At 37.4% G+C, this 19,716-nt stretch overlaps 1 protein-coding gene across 6 annotated transcripts in view; it reads right to left on the reverse strand.

Annotated features, from left to right (window-relative positions):
• ATP9B (ATPase phospholipid transporting 9B (putative)) overlaps positions 1-19,716 on the reverse strand; it is a 124,650-nt gene that overhangs the window by 30,244 nt on the left and 74,690 nt on the right. For all 6 annotated transcript variants that reach the window (XM_033154766.1, XM_033154765.1, XM_033154771.1 and 3 more), the window contains 2 exons: positions 11,321-11,481; positions 5,770-5,912 (listed from right to left, as the gene is read on the reverse strand). In XM_033154766.1, coding sequence (XP_033010657.1) covers positions 5,770-5,912; positions 11,321-11,481 — 304 coding nt within the window. The remainder of the gene's footprint in view (positions 1-5,769; positions 5,913-11,320; positions 11,482-19,716) is intronic.

Consider the following 19,716-nt stretch of genomic DNA (forward strand, 5'->3'; position numbering starts at 1 on the left):
CTAGAAGATACGCTCATGGAGTTCATTCCATCACTGTAAAACCTAGAAATAGACAAAGCAAGCTTTCCTCAGATGATTTAATAGATATAGGTAAACAAAGAGGTATTTTATGAGGTATGCAATACCCAGGACATAGAAAACTTTACAAGTTTAAAGCTAGGGCTCCAGTCATGCCACGAAGCAAACATAGTAAATTATTAGCAAGTTTATTTAATATTAGAGATGAGCTGAAGTTCAGAAGGTGCCAATTTTTGCATTGTTTTTTAATCTTTAAAATCAAAGTAGATTTATTAAATCAGTAGTCATGGCTCATGACTGCAATACAGTGCACGAAAAGCAAATGCTAACAGTGATCCAAAGCCTTTGAGCGGGGAAATGTCCTCCTCATATGTATGATTCAAAGAGCAGGGCAAGTGCTGTTCATTTCTGTTTATTCTCTAGATTGATATAGAAGCAACTAAATAGGATGTCTGAAGCTGGGAAGGAGGATGGAACTGTGTAACTGCACAGATGTAACTGGTTACGTATAAGCAACATAGTTTTTTTCTTTGTACAGGCATATATATGGGGGAGGGTACAACTGTAGGTAGAACAACCAAACTACTGAGGGCAGTCAGCATTGGTCCAAAATTCTGTTGCTTGAAGCATAATCATTTTATTTGTATGCTGCCTTTCCATAGTTAAAACTACGTTCAAGGCGGTTGGGTTAGAGCTGACAGGTTGCAAGTACTGGCTTGCAGGATCCTGAATCCCAATCTATATAGGAAGATAACACATGTGTGCTTGCACAGAGACCATGAAGCAGAACAAAGAATTACAATTTAATTTTCATTTATACCTTTGAAAATAGGGACAGAATCCAATGGTGCACAAACAAACTACCGCTCGTGCAAAGCTTCGTTTCCTCCTCTCCTCCCTGCAGCCCCCTGTGCATTGCCAGAATCTACTATGGAGGGTTTCCCTATCCCCTGAAGCAGAGACTGAGAGTGCTAGTAATGCTGCAGTGGGGGAGAAAGGAAGATTAAATCCCATTGCACAATCATAAGTCAGTTCCTCACACATTGGATAGAACCCTAGGTTTACAGCAGTTATACTAAAATGTTAATCTCATGTAGCTTATCGTAAATGGTAAATTATAGAACCTTTAATTGGTGAGGTTTGCTAGTTTGAACAGAGGTTTCAAAGACACAAAGCGGGCACAGCAGCCATCAAATGATCAAAAGACACTCATTTAACACATAAGGAAAGTATGTTAAACAAAAAGTTTGTGTGGGATTGTTATAGAGATTTTTTAAATGCTCTTTAATGAAGCAAAGAGTTTAGTCTATGAGTGTATCATTAAACACAGAAGAAAGCAGGCAAATAAGAAATTAATTTCTAAAGATAAAGTCCTGCAGGCATCATTCCATGGGTGACAACAGATGCAGTTCACAACAGAATACCACAGAAGTTTTCTTAAAGCAGATGCAGAGATCTCTGATTAAATATTACTAGATGCTAGTTTGGCCTAATACCAAAATTCTAATAAAGCCACAATGAAACAAGCAAATACTGCTTAGGTAATTATAAGTAACTTTGCTAGGAGTTGCAAGAGAACATAACCTTTCATATTGTGTAAACAGTTGCTTAATTGCTGTGATATTTTCAAGAACATTTAGTACTCAGGCATCAAACTCAAAAAGGCTGGAGAACCAAAATCCCTCAACCTCAACCCTGCATACACAAACTTGCCAATTTTACTGGTGAACCAGTAACAGATCAGTGGCTATCTTATAAAAATAGCCCACAGACACTACCAGCCACACCAGTTTCCACTTCCCTACCATCTAAAACTTCTTTCAAGATGCCATTGCTTGCCCTGAAAAAAGCAAAGAAGCAGGAGCATCAGGTCCACAAATCTGAGTATTGCCCAGCAGTTAGGATCAAGCATTGCAGAGACTCAGAACCTCTTTAAAAGCCCCTTGGGTCTCAATGTTTGACAGCCCTACACCAACAGCAATGATGTAGCTCCTTATCCAGTCCATAGGAACAAGGTAGTTCTTCCAGGAGAGCAAGATGGTAGGTGGTATGAGTATAAATAACCTTTACTAATTATCTAATCAAAGGTGGGGAACTTGTGGCCCTCCAGGTGTTGCTGACAACAACGCCCCCAAAGTTACTAACAATATGCATAATGAGATACGTACGTGCAAACCTAATTAATTACACAAACCCAGTGCCACAACTAATGCAGAAAATGCAACTAATCCAACCATTAATTATTCCTTGCAAGTGATAGCTTTCCTTCAGTAAGCATTAAAGGTAAAGGGACCCCTGACCATTAGGTCCAGTCGCAGACGACTCTGGGGTTGCGGCGCTCATCTCGCTTTACTGGCCGAGGGAGCTGGCGTACAGCTTCCGAGTCATGTGGCCAGCATGACTAAGCTGCTTCTGGCCATTTAACTGATGTGAACCCTGACAACTACTCATAATTTCTGTATTTTACTGAATATTACATTGCTCATTCCTGGACAACAGTGAAAACCCTGTTATAAATTCAGGTCACCACTCACTGATAAGCCCCTTCACTATAAGTAAACCCTCATATCCCCAGGGTGATCAGCTTTTTGGGACATATTCAGAAAGGTGCTCCGTGTCTTCAAGATGCTCTAATACCACCGACGGCTGCTGGAGCTTGCTTCTCTAGCTTTAGCCATTATCCTTTCATTGCCTCTCTCATCCCCATTTTCCTGCCTACGATCTGTGTTTGTTATTTTTTTGGATCTAGCATGGGTACCTCACAGGAAGGCACAAATCAGTGTCTATCTAAATAAGAAGTCCCCCCTACTTTTAAGACTATGAGGGTTCTAGAGAACCTGAAGAATATATATTTGGCCTTGGGGTTGGCTTGGTAGCACTGTAAAATCCTCTAAACCTAACTGTGATGGTGTACCAACATGTTGCAATGAAATCCACATCAGCTTTCCTGTATTCAACTGCATGCCAAGGCTTTCATGTCTTTCTATTTTTCGTATGTCATAGATCTTGCTCATTTACAGCTCTTGCAAAAGCTGAATCTCAGCTATCTGCAAGTGATCCCTTCTTCTAAGTCAGTCTCCAACCCCCCTTCTCCTGGTGCCCAGTCATTAGTATCCAGCCACCACTCCTCAGTGTCCAGACAGTCCCTGACATCTAGTGATGGAATTGACATCCGTTCTATCCTTTAAGTCTTTTCTAGTCAACTGCTTTCATTATAGCGAACCTGTGACTGCAAAAAGCAAAACATCATGTGTGTGTATGCCCTCCCACTCAAATTTTCACATCTGAATTAGTACCACTATGGCATCATGTATGCAAAAAAACACAGATGTGTGTTTACTCTGCTCACTATCACTCTTTCCTTTCCCGAAGTAGGTGTGGGAGGATAGATGATAGTCTGGCATAACTATATTGTTAAGAACATATCTGTAAGAACATTGCTATGCCTTTCACTCAAAAGAGAGATTTATCTAGATATTACTGAGAAGTGCTTTTCTCAAAGGAAGAGCATTCCTGTTGTAGCGGTCTCCATTCATCACTCCTGTGCTGAAAGAATAGTGAGTCCACATAGGAGAATTCACAAGGAACAAATTCTCTCAGAGAGAATATATGTACATATGGAGACTCTCTAGTTTCTAATAGTTATGGAACGACTGGATATTATAAAGCATTCCCAAAACATGTAGAAGTGGAAGTGACATGAGCATTTCCAATGGATTCTTGCTCTTATTGTGGATGCCCAGGATAATAAGCCTGTGGTCTGCATTAATCTCATAAAGTGGTACCCCTGGTTTTCTTCATGCAAAGCTTAACATATGTTAACTCTAGATTAATTTTAAACACAAACCTCCACTGTTAACACATTAGTCCCTAATACAGGGCTTCCCCAGAAGATTATGAATTCCATTACTCTCTGCATCTGTTCAACTATTACATGTGCTAAGTATCTCATTTGGTCCACACAGCCGCTAAAATGTTAATTACAGCACTCAAATGCGAGCGTATGCATTAGTAAATAACTGTGCTTGGAAGATGGTTTGTGTTTGTTATAATTGAATACTGTGGTTGCTGTCAGGAAGGGCAGGGAAGTTGCAGTATCAGACTCTAGATGTCAAAAACATTCAATAAATATTGCCAAATATCTTTTTCTTCCTTTTTGTTGTTAGGAACTTCTTGTGCCCTCGAGAGACTAAAATGTCATGCTCAGCTGCCCTTGGAAAACACACTGCAAAGAGTCCCCCACCCCAAGTAATGGATGACGCCTTTCTGTCAAACTTATATGTGATTCAAGTCCAAACAGCCTGGCATTTTGGGTAATGGATGCTATAATTAAAATGTGAGTCCTAAAGAACCTGTTGTTTTAGTGGGTGTTTTTAGTAATGGCTTTGTTCTACATGAAGATAAAAACTCCCTAACAAAGGAATTAATGTATTGCTTTAATAGGCTGCACCCTGAGTTAAGTTTTAAAATTTATGAGTTCTCTGCAGCATTGTTCTTTAAACAATGGTATTGTCAAATGCAACCAGTGAGAAGATTAAAGTTCTCCCAGCAGATTAAGTACAAATTATCTGTCCTCCTGTTTCAGCATCATTTGTTCATTTATCACATAACGTCTAGTATTTCTGGTCAGTGTCAATATGCTCTGCATCCTTGCAGTTAACAGATGTCTTCTCTTGTCGAATGAATTACTTTATGTTTCACGCACTGGTGGCCGCAGATGTGTCACTATAGCAACATCATTAATTTCAGATCTTACCGGAAACATGCACTCCAATCAAACCTAATTATACCACATTGCTTTCTTGTCCCACAATAAGGAAACTATAATGCAATTATTGGGATACTTCATTTTCTATTCTGCTGTGGCAAATGAGAGAGCCACTGTGATGGACGCTTCTTGTCAAAAAGCTTATTGATGAAGCACAAACCCAATTTACAATCATACAAAGGACTACCTTGCAATTATGTTAGTAATGTAATGCTCCTTAGACTCTACAAATAATACTTAATCATTTCAAGAGAAGCTAGGGCCACCGTGTTAAGAATTTTGCAAGCTATTTTCATTATTCCCTTTTCATTTTCGTTACAAGGAACCCTACTTTTGGGATGGGGTTATGTGGGACAACTCCATCAAAATATCATTAACCTGAGTGGTCTTTTTTTTTAAAAAAAAATCACAATAATTTGTTTTAAGTTGAACATCCACATTTTAATGGTGAAACAGTACACATTATTGCACAAGCCAAGTATCTTTTCAACTACTGTGGAAATGCAAAAGTACATATTTGCAAAGGACCTAAACCATGGCCACTCCAAGGGATGAATGCCCCCCCCCTTTTATTCATATCAGTTTAAATACAAAACACAAATGACCAACAGCATGGGAGATCTTGTTTGAAATTCTGGGCAAGTCATTTTCATTTTCAGTCATTCCCTGTAAAATGGAACAGTAAATCTATCTCATAGGGCAAACAAATAATTATTGTGAGCATATCTAGTATAAAAATGTTATCTCTTTTTTCCACATATTTCCCTTCTGTGTCCACAGAGAGGCAAGGGATGGTTGTCTCTTTTATTGGACTTTGGTCATAAACACATAGTTAAAACATTAGCTTAACTTAAAATAACAGGTGTTATATCACGGTTACCGATCTTACAACATTTAGACTGGGGCACCCAAATCAGGAAATATATCAACAGCACTAATTCTATAAATAACATTCATTCATAGGATACAGTTAAAAGTTGTACCTGTTTTATCAGTCAGTAGATACACCAGACGACCTAGTTCTTCAGGTATGGTGCTCGTTCGGACAACTGTTCCAGGTATATTGTCATCTTTCATAATCATCCATCCATAGGCTGCTTTGCCCATATCTAAGTTCACACGTAAACTGAAAAATACATATATGTCCATCTTGTGTTTAACAACTTCACTCTTTATGACAGTAAACAAAACGTTAAACCAATAGCGGAGTTTATCTAAATACAGTAAGCAATTGATGGTCCTATGAGTTGGAGCTTTATATCAAGAGGCAAGACTGTTCAAATTGTATTAAAAATAGTTTGAAGCACTAGTTACGCTTTAATCACTCAATTAACTGTGGGTGCAACCCAGGAAAATTTTCTTCCTGACTCTCAAAGAAATCAGGATTTAGGCACATCTAATCTTTCCTTTCAGCAGTAGATTATTCAATTTAGTGTTTGCACTTGACATTTCAATCTTAGACAACTGCACTGATATATTTTCTTGTTAAGCTATAGTAGGGTCCTGGTTCGTAAAGGCATTGTGGCAGATGAAAATCCTGAGCATGTATAATTTCACAATAAAATCATTTTCAGGTTTTAGCATGTTTGCATACACAATCACAATGCTGCAAGTGCGCACTTCACCAAAACAATTAGCCTCATCACTCTGGCCACACAACATCCCTCCTTAAAAACCTACATTGGCTTTGTGTGCACATATGGATCCACCACAAACTCCTTACCCTTCAATGTCTTCCACTGCCTTGTGCCCCTTACCACTCTCTCTTATATCCTCTCATGTCCCTTCTTGTGGTTTCATTCATCCAGTCCCAAAAACTTCAGCCGGCTGAAGGTTTCCTGCTCCCTGAAACAACTCTACCTTTTCTTGCCTGGTATCGTGTCTTAAAAAACTTGCATGCAACCACCTTACTTCCTTCAAATACTGCCTTAAAACCTCTGTTTTCTATGACGCTTTTGTCACAAACCCTTATCTACTGTAACTATACCTATGTTTGTATAATTGGAAACCATATATTCTTCCCTTCTAACTCTTGCATTTGTATCCACACCTCGTGCTGTTCTTTCCTTTGCACTGAATTTTATATTGGTGCTTTAGATTTGCAAAACACCGTGCACTCTGATGGCATCATATTAAATAGCCTTTTCCTCACACGATACTGTAGCAAATGTAAGTTATTAACAAGTATCTTCTTAAAGCAATGCTCTCCTTTGAACCTAGTGTTTATTAAATTAAATAGAAGCAGAACATATTTATGTTACAGTGTTGTGCCCCTATCTGGACAGGTATAGCATAATTACTGTTGTCTATTATCTGGTAACTTCTAGGTTAGATTACTCCCAACTTGTTATAGGTGGGGCCATCTCTGAAGACTGTTCAGAAACTTCAGTTAGTGCAGAATTCAGCACCCAGGTTCCTCACTGGGATAAGATGGTTTGAGCAAATAACACCAATTCTGGTCTGACTGCACTGGCTGCCAATTCATTTCTGGGCCCAATTCACAGTGTTGGCTTAGACTTGTAAAGCCTTAAATAGCTCAGGACCACAATACCTCAAGGATAGGCTCTTCCCATATGAACTGATTCAGAACCTGCAATCATCATTTGAGGCCCTTGTTTGTGTGCCAGCTCCACAAGAGTTCCGGAGGGTGGCAACATGAGAACAGGTCTTTTCTGTGGTGGCTCCCCACTTGTGGAATGCTCTCCCCAGGGATGAAAAGGGTAGGAAGAGTAGCTGAGGGAAGGCATTAAAAACCCAAAGCACTTTCTGTCAAGTTCTGCCTACTGACATGAATGACAAGTAGTAGCAGAATAGCAATGAATGTTCATTGCTGAAAAGATGAGAATGATTGGAAGCTAACGTGCCAGATGCATATATTGTACAGGAAAAGGGCAACTTTATAACCAACATTATACAAGGCCCATGCACCCTTCGGGATATATCCAAAACCGAATGCATATTTTCGTCTCTCACCAATCTTCCCTACAGTAAACCTTAGATAAAATGAGAGAAGCTTTTGCAGATATCCAACACTTGTGCCCATTAGGGACCCTTCGTGGTCTATAAAAACATTTTTTCCTCTTGGTGCTAGCATTATCATGGCATCAAGCTGTGTTAATGTTCACTGCTTGCTTTAAAAACAAACAAACAAAAAACAGAGTGAATGTGTGTTTACACACTGGAAACTGAGTATACGGCTTTTAAAGACCAACATAAATAAGAGTTCACTAAATGGTGACCCATTCCTGAGTGGGCAATCTTGGTGACATTTTCCTTAAAAGAACAGGGGAGCACCTCATTCTAAAGAACCAACATAAATATCAAACAGATGCTTTAAAAATGTAGATCAGGGAGTGGGTGGAAGCGTCATGTAATTTGTCCCTAATGATAGTTCTGGCAATAGCTAATAATTGAAATTGGGTCAATTAGGCACAATATATATGGGCAGGTTTGGAATTCTTGGTTCTGTATTGGCAATGCTTAAATGCAGAAGGAAGCCAGTTTTCTGATATCAGAAACAAGCTGCAGGATTGTGTGTACTCTAACCATTTGCATTGAAATCCCCCACCACTTGTCTCTATTTATGCAATGGCATTCCACAGAGCACATACAATTGAAGAGAACATGTTACCTGCATGGGGGAAACAGCATTTCCCCAACCACAAAATATCACACTCTGAACACTGGGCAAATATCACTCTAAAAGCGCAACATTGAGAAAGAGTGTCAGGATTCCGCGCAACAACTAACTGTGCAATTACTGTGCTAAAAAAGTCATCTGGAAAGGCCCTAAGATAATGTTCCCTTATTCTGTTAGTCACTACCTTGCCAGCTTTGCAGAATGCTGATCTCCTGATGGGCTAATAGTATCCTTTCACCCGATGATTTACTTAGAATAGTTTTGTAGTGTCATGCACAATAACTTCCAGCTGCCTTTAGCCTAAATAAAATTCCTTAGGGGAGCTGTGATAGAAATATTTGACCTGTAGTAGCAAAAGAACTAAAAGGGAAGCAAATAAAACTATTTCTTTCCAACTCTGTTTGCCTTATTTCATTCTGCTTACTGATGCCCAAAACTTGATGTACGGTGCATGAAACACTCATAGATGCTTGATTACATACCCGCAATTGCCAGCTTCACGTGATTATGATCATGTGGTTAAGCATCACAACAGCATTGCAATAACTATTAAATCTTTGGGGAAGTCTTAAATATCCCCCAAAAGCAGCATTTCCTAGATTCTAATGGAGACAAAGCCTTGTTACAATACATTTTTATGATGTAGAAACTGGCAACTCAAAAGTAATGCCAATACTATGTTACCTAGTAAGATGTAATCTAAAGGAGACTGCATCATAATTACAGCATTGTCAGCTGAGTTAAAATGAAAATTGTCACTGAAAACCCATCATTTCAAATGCATAATGCCAAGCTCAGGTAGAGCAGGGAGGATACCCATGGTCAGGCAGTCTGCTCTTGATCTCTGAATCATGGTTCTTCTACATTCCTGAAGTGCCAAATCAAGAATTTCAAATACTGCTCGTGTATATGGGCTCCATTTTTTAATTTGGGCTTTGTGAAAACAGAATATGTGATTTAACTTTAGAGAGGCACTTGATAGCTTAACAAACACAAACTTGTTTTTTTTATCTGGATACTCCGAAAGCTTATAACACTTTTTTTTAAGGGACAGGAAGTCAGACCAAGAATTGATGTATTAAAATGACTAGCATAGAGCTTCCTACATCTCTAGACACACAAAATTACAGGCACAAATATACACAGATTTATTTGTAATGATTAACAAAAGGTAGCAAAAAGTAGCAAGCCAATTTACTAAGACAAGTTTTACTAAGACAAAATAAAGGTCTAGCCATCGTTATAGTACCAGACCTTATTTCATATCATGCCTTACTTTCCAGAAATAGGCCGTGTGATTTTTTTTTACAAATGAAATTCCTATTCCAGAACAGTAGTTATTGAACAAAACATATGTTTTGGTTTCTTTCTTTTTTTTAAAGAAGCCCTAAAAACTAACCAAGCCATGCTTGTTCCTGTGAATCAGCAGTTTCCTACTAAGATCTACTCAGAGTAGACCTATGGTCATTAATTTCAGTGAGTATATTCTGAGCAGGAATAACTAGATCCACAGTTACATGTCCAAAAGAGTAGCTACTGCCTTTAGTCATCCAGTTTGCAGCACTGCTGCTCCTCCCATCTTCACCAGTCACACCAGAAAAAGTCTTGGAACTTTAAAGGTAATGAACTTCTAAAATGAGATCTGGTGGAAGTTAAAGCTTTGTGTAAATCACAACTACTACTTTGTTGCTCCTGATTTTTAATCCCACTTGTATGAAGCCTAGTTATTAAGCAGTTTAAGGGAAAGATACATGCTGAAAGACACACTACTTCAAAGGCATTTTCTTTATAAGTTCCAGTGCTAAACCATGGCACTGAAAACAGGTATTGGATAGATTACTTCTATATGCATTCAGTTATTTGTGCCCTTCTGGGTACATTTAGCTCTTGGAACATTTTTTTCATTAGATAGTGTAAGAGTAAGAAAATGGGGTTGGTGGCAGCGAGGAATATCTGGCTAAAGAATTGTCCCAAGGAAGCCAAGGAGTCTGCTAACACTTTTGTCAAAGAGCTACAGAGGTAGAAGAATTCTAATCAGATTGTGGTCCATGCATGTCTTAAACCAGTTTTATTCTAGGTTTCTGCAACTCCTGTGGACAGAGGGAAATGACTCATCACTTAGATCACTGTCCAGTTTGGCTATCTGCAGCTTTGTTATACAGTACTGTATACAGCGAAAATCTGTGTTGATTTTTTTTTTTAATGTGCTGGTCACTCCTGTCACACCAGGTCTACAATTAGAGCTAAAACGAATAATATCAACCAGTTGTGCAAATTACCTTTCAATAGTCCAGAGTGATTTTTTTTCTAATGAGGAATATTCCACCAAGGTAAAATGTTTTAAATGAAAGCTGGTTTTGCCAATTACAAGATCACAGTAATGTCTGTTCATTCCTTTGTTTTGCAAAACTAAATAGTTAATAAATTGAACTATTCAGAAGACATGTTATTTGTTTGTAATCTCCAGCATAACCTAACACATATTTATCTTTAAAATATAGAGGGGGCAGTGTAAAAAATGTTTCCATGCACAATGCTTTAACTCGAAGAATAGAATAAATTATGAATGCCTGAATAAAATCAAGCAAGCCTTTAAAATACACAATGTATTTTCTGATATATAAATATTACACCCTTTAAAAAGCATTAATGCAAGTCACATGATTATTACATGAAATATTTCAGCTAGATTTAACATTATATAAACAAGTACAACAGTGTGGTTTTTTGGTACAGTGATCTCTTCAGTATCAGCAGATTTGCTGGTATCTTCTACTTCCTGATAAGATCAATTTCCTTCACAATGAGAACTGAAGGTACAGTGTTTTTTGTTTTTTTAAAGCCACATTTAGTGAAATTAGACATCTGTGTTTCTCTCTTGTTCTTATACGTACCTAATAGGGATTATGTAGGAAAAAAGAAGAAGAAATCGAAAAAGGTTGCGATACCATGGTCCCACAAATCCTTGCAAGGTTACCATAACAATGGAAAGTGCAACTAAAGCCAAGAACAGTGCTTTGGTCAGTTGATTCAGTTCAAGATCCAGCAGGCCAACCTAAAGGAAGCAACATAAATTCAGAAACTATTAGGCTGTACAAATACTTCTACAATGTCATATTTATATACAGACTAAAAATAATAATAGAAAAAACAGTCACTCATTTTGCAATCTGAGATTTCTGAGGCAATCTCGATGTGAGTGACTGTGAAGGTGAGAAAAGTTGGTTTCAGAACAATTACACAGTCAACACAATTTTCAAGCTTTGAAGCCTATCCCAGGTTGATCACTTCTGAGGGTACTTCACAAAAGTTTTCCCAAGAGTGGCATAGATGTTACACTCCCCACGGTAAATTCTGTGTAACCATAGCCCTATTTGGGCATTGTTTGCTCCTGAATATATCATCGAAGGTGCAAGGATTGGGACCATGCTGGATGGCCCGTCCGCAATGTCACATGCACTTCTCCTAACGTCTGTGTGCACAGCACAAACATCTGTAAGGATGGGTCATTTGTGCATAATTGTATGCATGGAGGTTCCACCTACAATTAGAACTTGGACAGTTAGGATCCCAGATCCTGAGGAAACCTTGGCGTGTAGAACCATATGTGTGAAGGCACCTTCCCTGCAGATGTTCATGCTCTATGGAAGTTTACTAGGGAAAGAACACGTGACATCTGGAACTGGTTTGGCCATCAACCAGCATGGTGGGTGGTGGCTGAAGTATTTGGAGAGTACTAGGTCAGGGAAGACTTCTGTAAACCATGAAAAAGTGCCAACTGTGTGAGAAGTCTTTCAATTTGCAACTCATGAAGAAAACCAACTGCTTTTAGTGAGTGCTGTATGTACTACATGATATTAGGAAGGTAACGTTTTGTGCCAACGAATTCAAATTTTGTAGTCAGAAAGGCCAAATTGCCTTTATTTATTCAAATTATGCATATTTGCATGAGGTGCTCCTTACATAATTTAATACATAGATTTTGCTATTCTGGTTCTATTGGTACTAGGAGGGGGGAGACAGAGAAAAATGTAGAGCACTGAAGTATTGTTCCTGAATACTGGATATCTTATTCCATCTCCCTCAACACTAATTCTTCTGAGATTTCAAACTTTGCTTGTACACTTTCAAACATTTTGGCTAACACAAAATAATGATATGTTTGAACTATTTTAAAGGAAAATTGGCAAAAACAACACTGCCGACATGGGTTGCCATATGTCCTGATTTTCCCGGACATTTTCCCAGGACACTGCTTCCAACTGCAGTATTCAGGGTATGTCTGGGAAATTCTGGACGTATGGCAACCCTATGTTTATTGCTGTTAGTATTTTAATATTTTTTAAATGAAAGATGAAAAAATCAAAGGAAATCGAATTATGTGTTTTAGTTGCATTTCCCCCCCACAATTACACAACTATGGTTTTAGCCTTCTGATAAAGCAGTTTCTACCTATATATTTTGGACATTGTTACATTGTTGTTTTAAAACTGTTTTATTAAATTGTTATGTTGTATAATTATATGGTTGCAAGCAACCAGCCCTGGGACCTTATGATAAAGTATAGGTAAGAAATCTCTTAAACATACATTTACTCAGAGCATGAGAACTAAGGTGAACCTAGACAGCATGGAAGGCTCTCGGTTTCTGGATTTCATTTGTAACTGGGCAGGCCCCCTCTTCTATGGCTGTTGTTCCCCTGAAAGCAGTCTGAAACTATCACAGGAGAAAGTTTCCTACTCACTGTCACATTGAAGCTTTCAGCCTTTGCTTCAGCTACCCCTATTCATCCCAAAGGCATGCATCAAAGTGTGAAAGATGTAAATCCAAAAGGCAAAAAAATTGTTGTTTTTGATGTTGTTTTCAGATATGGTCAAGGCCACAGAACAAAATAGAAGTAAATGAGCACTAAATGAAGATGAAATTTTTCCTTACACACCGGTATTAATTTAAACCTTTGCTTTAGAAAGCATTTGAATTTAAAGCTTACTGAATTCTAAGATTTAAAAAAAGAGACTGCGGTAATTAAAAATTGCTCCCCAGTCTTTTACCATTTATATTTCAAATACCTCCATTTCAAAATCAAAGGCTCATATTGGCACAAGGAGCCCTTCAGACCAGTGTAATACTTTGATTGGCTCTTCTAGATGACACTATGGCGACAGCTGGCTAATTATCTCTGAGGGAAATATTCCTGATAAGAAAACTCTTTAGCTCCTGTCAGAGAGACAAGTACGGTATAATACTTCAAGAGGAAAAACAATTTGTTTAAGAATTATATTTAAAATACTTTTGGAAAATTCCAACATTCTTGCTTGTCTCTGGGCTGTTCCTTCCCTTGAGAACTAGGCAGCTGAAGACCACAGTAGCTGATTTATCAGCTGCATTTAAAAAGCAGCACAACGAGGACAAATATCTTGCAATTTCCGCTGCTTCAACTACTACATAGTTTATGCTTGAATTATTGAGAAAAATAGGTTTCTGGATTAAAATGAAGAAAAATTAAGCCAGGGAAGTAGAGCATGTTTCAAAGCCCAGATCTTTTTGCATTGACAAAGGCAGTCTAAGTTTCAGGCCTCGCTGAGGATCAGATGAAGTCATTATTCATTCAGTCAGGGAAAAAAGACTCAATTACCTCAACCTAAAGATGCTATCAATGAATGCAAAGTGCATATTTTACTCTATTCATCCAAATCCCATTAAAAAGTGAAAGGAATGATTTAATCTGGCCTTCTAGAGTTGGTCTTTTTTTGTAATAAAATAAAGAATCACTGTCTTGCAATATGCATAACCAGTACCTCACACTTTTCTTGCTGCATCATAGCACTGAAAGACTGTAAAAGCCAAGACAAAACCTGACAGAAATGAATACAAAGTTTCCTTTGAGAAATGGCATTTATGGGCCCAAACATTATACATAGCCCACTGGATACACATATGTAGATAACCAAAAGGATAAAAACTTTCCTAATTGATGAAGACAGATTTGGATGCTAGCTTAGGGTCTATTCAATAGGCTTAAACAACTTTTAAAACAAACTGCAAAAAGTTTGAGAGGTAAACACTTTTTCAACTGCTCCAGCAAATTTGTCTTTTCAGCTAAAGTGATTGGCTATGCATGGTAACTTTTCTCCCATGGACATATGTCTATCGCGTTACCTTATCATTTTTATGTACACAGAGAAAAACTGTGCTCTAATACATGTTAAAAGGCAAAAATAAATGTAAAATTTGTAAGCTGTTTATCTCCATGTCTTGCGTTGTCTTTCTAAAGAGAAGGGATTCATCTTTTTATGGCTAGAAACCTGTTATCCTATTTAAAATTACTATAAACAACATAAAAGACTTCATTCGTAAATAGATTTAAATTTTATTCTGAGTATTCTTAACAGTTATTACAATTTTCAATACCTATAGAACAATTTTCCTTATCAAAATATTTTGTTTTGTTTCAAACAACTGTGATGACAAAATCGTATATGCCACTAGAAATTTTAATCTCCCAGGGAAAATTTGTACATAATGTTGAAGACAACCACAATAGTTTTGCAAAGGGGCTGTTCCGGGATAATGAACGCAATAATTGCCTGTATAATCTAAAATGCTACTAATGGCAACAATCACATATCCATTTAGCTTCTCTTTAATTTATGTAGCAAGTTTTAAATAGCTAATCGTTCTCAGCCAAATAATGGTTTATACCAACAATAAAGGGTAAGTATGGCATTGTCCTGCTTAAACAAGAAAATATCAGTTGTCTTATTTGTTTAATTTTCAAATCACTGAATGACTAAGGGTTCTAATCTCTGAAATGTAGTGCTATTGTAATATGTCACTGAAAAAGAGCACAAAATAAAATAATTACTTGTTTTTGTGGGCAATAAAGAGGAACATGCAAAGCATTTAAAATGAAAGTATACTGCAATAAAACAGCATTATAAAGAAAATTGTATTAATATTCCTAATAACTGTTTAAAAGTAAAATAAAAACTATCATAAGTCATTTTTTAAATGCATAGCTTTAACAAATGCAACTTTTGCAATGTAATACTTTTTGACAGGCAACCATTTTTAATTACAATATGATTCTCAAAATCCAACACCACTACAGTGTCCCGAGTGCTTTGAGGAGAGAAGCTAGGCAGCCTTATTCACAAAGTACTTAAAAGGTCAGCAGGAGATCCAAAGAATGTTAGTGCCATTCCACCCTAATACAAGAACTAAAGGAGTAATCCGCCTACTCTCATTTGAGATTCTGATTAATAACATGCAGCGACTCTCAACCATATTTGCATTGTAACATCCAAGGATAGTTTGATTATTAAAACTGAATTAAGCATAAATGATGCTTATGAATGCTTTACTTTTCAAAGTTAATACTCAACAGAAGCCAACATACAATGCAGTTGACCAGACAAATGGTTAGACACTGGTTTTCTAGTTTCCATTTGAACTCATTTTCAATTTTAAATATTATAGATTATACAAGTCTGACATTCAATTAGAGAAAAAGTATCTACAGAATAATACGTTTTAATGATATTTGCATAGTGTATAGTATAGTGCAACAGAAAACACGTAAGTGATCTGCAAATATGTTTTACAATAACCTAAATTGCATGAAAATATTTCTCTTTTTTGATTGCCTAATAAAAAAAATTGCCAGTTTTAATTTGTGCATCTTCAAATTATTACAATTTTGAAGTCTAAAACTTTGATTCCTGTCAGATCAACAGCTCTCATACAAAACCAAGTCTTCTACTGATCGGGTACTAAAATCTGCAAAAACTAACATTAAGATTATAATGCTAATTAACAAAATGAATGACAATTACTTCTTTGTGCATCTCTTCTCACTTCATGCTTGGTTGATACAAAACAATATGTAAATTTACGCACAACACCTCATGTACAGTCCAAAAGCTCTGTCTGTCTTTTGATGAGTAAATTCAAAAGCAAAGGAAAATACCTAAAATAAGAATTCCATGGCGGGGAAATCTATTTGTCATTGTCTGTATTTTGCCCAAGGCTTCACAATTATTTAATCGCAAGGGAAAGCAATAACTGAGCATGGGAATGCTTCCCAAAGAAGTAAAAGCTGTTGCAAGTCTTCTACTATTTGTACAGGACAATTGACTGCTCATGGAAAGCAAAATTTTAATAATTTAATAATATTGTACTTGATTTCAAGAAGCTAAAAATGCAGAAGAACCTGAATGTGAAAAACAACAACAACAACTAACAACTAACGCTGGCTCTGAGAACAGAAATTTAAGTAAATTGTTCAAATGATCATCTTCTAGGAAACATTTTTAAACATCTCTAATCAACAATTATAGTTCAGTTTAATTAGCAAATGGACACTGCAGTAGTATTTTGTCTATCCTGAACTAAGTCTAAGTTGCATAGAACTAATATTTAAATAATATGAGATATTTGGTTTGTAAGGAAATGTTGCATTTATCTATGTACAGACTGTAAAGAACAGCTTTTTGGGGAAGTAAAAACATATGGTTTTAGTATGGCATCATTACTTTGGATGACATATATTAAAATATACTGAAGGCATGCAAAGGTCTATTGGTAGCAATTATGTGAAATATGTATCTTCACAATTCTGACTGCCAGATAGTTTCGCAAATATATGTTTTAAAATACTTTGCAAGAATAACAAAATGTCAAGATCCAACTTCACAGCAACAGCTGCCATTTCTTAAATTTCTTGCAAATTATTTTGTTTTCCATATTAAAATGTAAAATCTTATTATGTCATAAAACCGTAGTGCTATTTATAAGTAATGTTGTTAGTATGATACAAACAGGCATAGCCCAATTACGACAGCAGAGGGCACTGAAGAACGATGTTAACTAGTTTAAACTGCAAAGTCTCTCATAAAGCAAGCAACTTTTTCTTCCATTTGGATTCTTCACAACCACAGCCCAAGGGAAATATCACTATCTGAAATGTTTTACAATACACTTTGTTATTCAAGAGAACTCTGTTGTCAAAGTGTAATATATTGCTATGTATACATGTAGAGACAAGACAGATTTGTGGATATGGTTTTGACGTGTGCAATACCTTCTTTTTCTCTGTGTAATATATCTTTTCTTGCTATTTGCCCTTCACAGCCTCAAATACTTCCCCATGTGTTCACATATATGCACATTCACACAGATGCACACTCCTCACATAACTACTGCCTACTCCTTTCAGCTCCATATCTGCATCAGCACACAGCCTGACTGTTCCTATACTTTGTATATATACTTTTTAAAAAATGAGCCATTGAAATGTTCCTTAACATTCCATAACATGTTGAGCCAACATGTCATTTAAGCAGCTGATATCCCACAGATAACAGCAGTAGGTGTTCCAAAATTAGTTTCCTTCTTGTTATGAGTTTATCTTATTTTTTTGTGGGGAAATGGCAGAACTATTCCAGCCAACCAACCGTCTCGAGCTTCTTCTGTTATCTTATTTGAAAACTGCCCTTACACATAAGTGGGGCTTTACGTTCAAGATCAGCTGTAAGTTATTTTTCTGAAGTACAACACTGCAAATCTTATTTCTATACAATAGAACTTTGCAAAGCAAAACACTGTAGGTAGGTTTAGGAGTGTGAAGACTGTAGATCAGTATCTATTAGTAGTTCAGCAAAATTCTGAACAAAAAGGCTCCCTGCCCCTCACCACAATCCAGCTGCCGAGATGATGTGTAAAGGGGGAAAAACAAAGAATACATTTTTGTGTGACAGGACTATGTGCTCAGTTCTGGTACTGAAAAGAAATTCCTGGGCTAAGCATGTGCCCAGAGGCACCCATTCCTTAATTCTAGGAGTACAGTGGTACCTCGACTTACGAGTGACTCGACTTCCGAATCAGTTCCAGAAGCGAAAAAATGGCTGCCACTTCCGAAATTTTCGAGTTACGAAGGGAAAGCGGCGGCACGATACCTTGACTTACGAGGTTTTCAATGCGGTTTTTTTGACTTGCGAAGTTTTTTTCCGTTCCGAGATGGCGCCTTCGACTTACAAAGATTTTGACTTACGAGGGCGCCTTCGGAACGGATTATCTTTGTAAGTCGAGGTACCACTGTATGTTGTTACCCATCTCCACTCCAGCTACTATTTTGCACCTGACTGGTTGGTGGACCTCAGGGTTCTAGTAAAACAACATCCTGCAAGGCTGAAGTCTATATGCCCAGAGTCTAGAAAGCAAGTATTTTGCAATATATTTCAAAGGAACAAAAGATAATTAGGCATTCCAGAATACAGCACCACAAATATGTTTCACAAATCTAAATAAAGACTATTCCATTCTCAAGGTCTATCCACACACTAGTCTGGCGAAGAAGAGGAAGAGGAAGAGGAGGAAGAGGAGGAGGAGGAGGAGTTGTTTGGATTTGATATCCCGCTTTATCACTACCCTAAGGAGTCTCAAAGCGGCAAACAATCTCCTTTCCCTTCCTCCCCAGAACCAGGGTCAGAGCAATGCAGATAGGGGATCTCTTGGTTCTCAACAGTTTATCTTGAAATATATGAGACAAAGTAATGGACTGCTCTTTGGGGCATATTTGATGGATGTAGGAAGAACCTGTTTTTTTGTTCCAGACACCGAGATCCCCAGAATGTTTAGCCACTACCCCAACAGTGTCCCTGCGTACATGCTTTTATTTCCTACCATGTAAGTGAAATGGCTGTAATTTGTTCTTATGGAAAGCCACTAACAGATACACTATCAAGAAAGGGCTGATCATGTCTCTCCTGAAGTCAGGGTGGCGAGTTGGACTGGGTGGGGGATGTTTACAAGAAGAGTCCACGCCACTTCCTGGGTATCTAGATACTATGCTTATTTTGAGGGAACTGAGGGTAGGTCCAAATCTAGAAAAGCATGGCCCCACACCTTAGTCTATCTGAGACCACATCCTCAATGACAGAAAGCATGCAGAAAGATTTAAGCACTCAATTTTTTAAAAATGGCAGTGAACAACATAAGATTTACATATGTAAAAATTGATCAGTGAGTGAAATATACTAATAATATAGGCTGGCTACACTTTAGGGAAAGGTTGAGTATTGAGAAGTATTGAGAGTAGAGTAAGGACAAAGAATGTAACAAGAATGGGAAAGGCAAATAAGAAATGTGAAACAGAATAAAGTCACTGGGGCTGAACAGGAACATATAACTCTACACCAGTATATACCATCTACAGGTTCAGGGACATCTTACAAAATTAGATACTTCAGAAACTGGGGGTGAGAAAGAACTGTGTCTTATGCCGATAAAT

Source organism: Lacerta agilis, chromosome 7 (genome assembly GCF_009819535.1).
Source record: "Lacerta agilis isolate rLacAgi1 chromosome 7, rLacAgi1.pri, whole genome shotgun sequence".
NCBI classification, from domain to species: domain Eukaryota; kingdom Metazoa; phylum Chordata; class Lepidosauria; order Squamata; family Lacertidae; genus Lacerta; species Lacerta agilis.